The sequence below is a fragment of the Tupaia chinensis genome, unplaced genomic scaffold, assembly GCF_000334495.1.
Source record: "Tupaia chinensis unplaced genomic scaffold, TupChi_1.0 Scaffold000463_1, whole genome shotgun sequence".
NCBI lineage: Eukaryota > Metazoa > Chordata > Mammalia > Scandentia > Tupaiidae > Tupaia > Tupaia belangeri.
Window position 1 is genome coordinate 1951474 of NW_006159972.1, and position 2813 is coordinate 1954286.

At 66.3% G+C, this 2813-nt stretch overlaps 2 protein-coding genes across 2 annotated transcripts in view; both read left to right on the forward strand.

Moving 5' to 3' along the window:
• FBXL8 (F-box and leucine rich repeat protein 8) lies at positions 1-1544 on the forward strand (the record flags this gene model as incomplete). The annotated part of the gene is given in 1 exon segment (XM_014590566.2): positions 1-1544. A coding segment is annotated over 1 exon segment (792 nt), but the record flags the coding sequence as incomplete, so codon positions are not given.
• A 79-nt stretch (positions 1545-1623) lies between these two features.
• Positions 1624-2813, forward strand: part of HSF4 (heat shock transcription factor 4) — a gene marked incomplete in the record, with an annotated part of 13925 nt that continues 12735 nt past the window's right edge. Inside the window, 3 exon segments of the mRNA XM_014590562.2 lie at positions 1624-1828; positions 2432-2540; positions 2626-2753. Of these exon segments, the coding sequence (XP_014446048.1) occupies positions 1706-1828; positions 2432-2540; positions 2626-2753 (360 nt within the window).

Consider the following 2813-nt stretch of genomic DNA (forward strand, 5'->3'; position numbering starts at 1 on the left):
GGAGAGAAGCGGCTCTTCGAAGCGGGCCGCGATGTCCTGGACGCTGTGCACACCGTCTGCGGGGCCGCCCGCGAGCTGCGCCACCTCGACCTGCGGCGCTTGCCCTTCACACTAGACGACGCGCTGGTGCTGCAGGCAGCACGCGGCTGCCCCGAGCTCCGCAGCCTTTTCCTGGACAACAACACGCTGGTGGGCGGCGTGGGGCCGAGCTCGGTGCTCGAGCTACTGAAGGCCTGTCCGCGCCTGCGCGCTCTCGGCCTGCACCTGGCCAGCCTGTCGCTCGCAGCCCTCGAGGTGCTGGCTGCGCCAGACCGCTCACCCTTCTCGTTCCTGGCCCTGCGGTGCGCGTGCCCTGAAGATGTACGCGCGTCTCCTCTGCCCGACGAAGCCTGGGCCACTGTACGCCGCCGCCACCCTGGGCTAGAGGTGGAGCTGGAGCTGGAGCCCGCGCTGCCGGCCCAGAGCGTGTCACGCATCCTGCAGCCAGCAGTGCCAGTAGCTGTGTTGCGCCTTAACCTCTCAGGCGACATCGTAGGTCCGGTGCTCTTCGCTGCGCGCCACTACGCCGCAACCCTGCGTGTGCTCGAGGTGCACGCCGCCCCCTCAGCCGGGATAGACCTCGCCCTGCGGGAGCTGGCGGTGCGCTGCGCGGGCCTGCGCGAGGTGCATTGCTTCTGCGTGGTGAAACCCTTCGTGCTGGATGCCTTCCGCGCGCACTGCGCGCGCCTGCGCAGCTACACGCTTAAGCTAACTCGCGAGCCGCATCCCTGGAAGCCCACACTCGTGGCGTGATTGGACGCACACACATTCCCAGCTGACTTGAGGCTTCTGAGACGCTGAATGCGGTTGTCCCGGCGCGCGCCAATTGTTAGTCTGTGTCTTTGGGATTCTTTCACCTCCTCTGCCTCTGGGGGATTGGGTCCTGTGGGTTGGCGTCGGGACCAGTCCGGGGCGCCCCGAGTCCACTTGACGCTTTCAACCTTTGCAGACCCGTACTCTCAGCCATACTGGGTTCACCCTCCCACCAACGCACTCCTCTGCTGACTCTAAGCCTGTGCTCCAGCGTAGAGGGAGGAGGGAGGGCGAAGGCGAGGGCCAGTCCTGGGGGTGATTGTGAAATAAACACATCGTGCAGTGGCGCTGCATCCTGTGAAAGGCGCGGTCGCCTCTGAAGGCTGGTGGGAACCCTAGCAGCCAGCGGAGCAGTCTGGGCAGTTGTGGGAGGGCTTGAGTCCTCAAAGCCCTCTGTACTGAAGAGGTTGTGTGGGTCACGCGAGGGCCACTCCGCACCCTTGGAGTGACACGCCCCAGGGTTCAGTGGGAGGGGGGCCCAGATCAAACCCTCCTCCCCCATCCTATCTGCCCACCCACGGCACATCGCCTTCTAGGATTTTCCCAACCCAAACCAGGCCGCGCACGGCAGATTTCTTCCCAAGAACAAAGGAGGGAATAGAGTCTGAGAAGGATGACATTCGAGTCCAGGTCTCCCTCCGCGCTCCACGCCACACACATCTGACCCAGCCAGCATTCTGCCTGCTGGAGCCTGGGCCGCTGTCCGAGCCCCGCCCCTCAGGTTCGCACGTGGCCCCCGCCTGACCCGGCGCTCGGGAGTAGGGCGGGGCGGGCGGCAAACGCAGCACTTTCCGCGGCTTTGACCAGCCCGCAGCGGCCCAGCCGGAGCGCTGAGCCGGGCTAAGACTGCGCCATGCAGGAAGCGCCAGCCGCGCTCCCCACGGAGCCAGGCCCCAACCCCGTGCCTGCCTTCCTCGGCAAGCTATGGGCGCTGGTGGGCGACCCAGGCACCGACCACCTGATCCGCTGGAGCCCGGTGAGGGCTGGGGGCCCCTCGCTTCCCCCAGTGATCCCAGGGGTCCATGTCAGTGAATACCCACGCCCTACCCAGCCCCCTCCTGGGACTAGGCTGTGGGTCCCTCGAGTCAGCCGTCCAGGGTAGTTCACCGTGGAGGGGGTGTGTGAGAGGGGGATGAGGTGATTCCTCTGGGGCCAAGGAAGGGTTAGGAGCCTCCTGGAGACCCACAGCCCGAGTGATCTTCGAGGTCATTCAGTTCCCACCCCCACCCCATCCTACAGATCGAGAAGCGGAGGCCAGGAGAAGGGAAGGGCTGGCTCTGGATCTGGCTCAGGCTCAGGTCACTCGCGGATCTGGGACCCGTCCGGAGCTGGAACCCGGGTCGGCCTCTGCTCCTCCTTTCTGAGAACCGAATCGGAGTCTGGGTTGGGCTGGGGTGGGGAGTCAGCCTCAGGGCTGGTTCTGGCCCGGTGTCGCCCCACTTCCCCCTGAGCGGCAGGCTGGGACCCCAGAATGAGTGCTGTGCGTGCGTGCGCCAGAGCGCCGGGCCTGGCCCTGGGCAGACGCCGCTCAAGGTATCTGCTCTCTGCCCGCACGGTGGGCGGGCGGCGTTCTCGGTAGAGCGGGACCAGTTTCCTCGTCAGCGACCAGAGCCGCTTCGCCAAGGAAGTGCTGCCCCAGTATTTCAAGCACAGCAACATGGCGAGCTTTGTGCGCCAACTCAACATGTGTGAGTCCCTGGGGCCGCCGGGGAGCGAGTGTGGGTGATGGTGCGAGGAGATGGGGCTACTCACTCCCCACGCTCCACTCCGCAGACGGTTTTCGGAAGGTGGTGAGCATAGAGCAGGGAGGCCTGCTCAGGCCGGAACGCGACCACGTCGAGTTCCAGCACCCGAGCTTCGTGCGCGGCCGGGAGCAGCTGCTGGAGCGCGTGCGGCGCAAGGTGGGGGAAGCGCGCGCGGCGCAAGGTGGGGGAAGCGCGCAGGAACTAGCAGACTCCTGT